We start from the raw sequence: 1,093 nt of genomic DNA, 5'->3' as shown, positions 1-1,093 counted from the left end.
CTCCCTCCCTCCCCCTCTCGTCCCTCACTGCCCTGTCCCTCCCTGATCCCCCCCACGTTCCTCACCATGCTGCCTGATGCCTTGCTGCTGAGTTGAGTCCTTGGATTAAGCTGAAAGCATCCTTTGTGATCCTGTCCGCCTTGTACAGGGGCAGAGCGCAGCACCGTGACAAACTGCTGCTTCTGTTATTGCCCTCCAGTCGAACTCCCACAGACAGCAGTCTTCCCACCCGCTGGTTCTACAGGAGCAGCAAGAACAAGCGTGTGAATCCACTCGATCCTGCAGTGATCACCTGAGCAATGATCGATCGATTCCCCACACTCTGCCTTGATTCTGGTGTCACTCAGACACAAGGTAGTGGGATCCTGCCCTAGTCTATATCAGATGGGAATAACACCCAAACCATCACTCTAATAAAAATCAAGTTACTGTCAATGCTGAATAGCTGTCGTACAAACAGAAAGTGCTGGAGAAACACAAGTTCAGTGACACGTCTTCAGAACTCTCCTGAGGAGACATAACAGTAACTGTTTCTCTCTCCACAGATACAGTCAAAACTGCTGAGTTTCTCCAGCAATTTCTTTTTATATAATCAAGCTATCATTCCAGGGGCAGGGCTGAGGGAGCGCCGCACTGTCGGAGGGGCAGGGCTGAGGGGGCGCCGCACTGTCGGAGGGGCAGGGCTGAGGGGGCGCCGCACTGTTGAAGGTGCTGCATTTTGGGCAAGTTGATGAACTGATGTTTCCGCAGCCTCCAAGCTGGATATAGCTGTGTTTACAGCCAGTCTGAGAAAGTGAGTCTGAGGACTGATGTGGATCCGGCTCCTTTCTCCACTGTTCAGGGGCCTGATGTTATCCCTCACTTTACACAAGGGCTCCACCCATTTCCCTGTTCCCTCCTTTGGGTAAGTTCAATGTAAGAGGAAGCTGACCTGCTCCTTGTCTTTGTCCAGTCTCTCCTCCAGCTCAGTGGCCAATTGCAGGAGCCAGTGTTTCACCTGGGATCAAAACCCAATATCAGACAGGCTGGTTCAACCCTCCCTGAGCGAGACAGACACACACACACACAGAGACAGACACACACACACACAGAG

At 52.4% G+C, this 1,093-nt stretch overlaps 1 protein-coding gene across 4 annotated transcripts in view; it reads right to left on the bottom strand.

Annotated features, from left to right (window-relative positions):
* The window catches only part of polh (polymerase (DNA directed), eta), a 27,177-nt gene that overhangs the window by 2,454 nt on the left and 23,630 nt on the right, over nucleotides 1-1,093 (bottom strand). For all 4 annotated transcript variants that reach the window (XM_048596999.1, XM_048597001.1, XM_048597000.1 and 1 more), the window contains 2 exons: nucleotides 932-997; nucleotides 66-238 (listed from right to left, as the gene is read on the bottom strand). In XM_048596999.1, the coding sequence (XP_048452956.1) occupies nucleotides 66-238; nucleotides 932-997 (239 nt within the window). The remainder of the gene's footprint in view (nucleotides 1-65; nucleotides 239-931; nucleotides 998-1,093) is intronic.

This window comes from Rhincodon typus, chromosome 5 (assembly GCF_021869965.1).
Source record: "Rhincodon typus isolate 14 chromosome 5, sRhiTyp1.1, whole genome shotgun sequence".
In the NCBI taxonomy this organism is placed as follows: Eukaryota; Metazoa; Chordata; class Chondrichthyes; order Orectolobiformes; family Rhincodontidae; genus Rhincodon; species Rhincodon typus.
The sequence above is the reverse complement of the archived record's forward strand: the minus strand, read 5'-3'. Positions and strand labels throughout refer to the sequence as shown.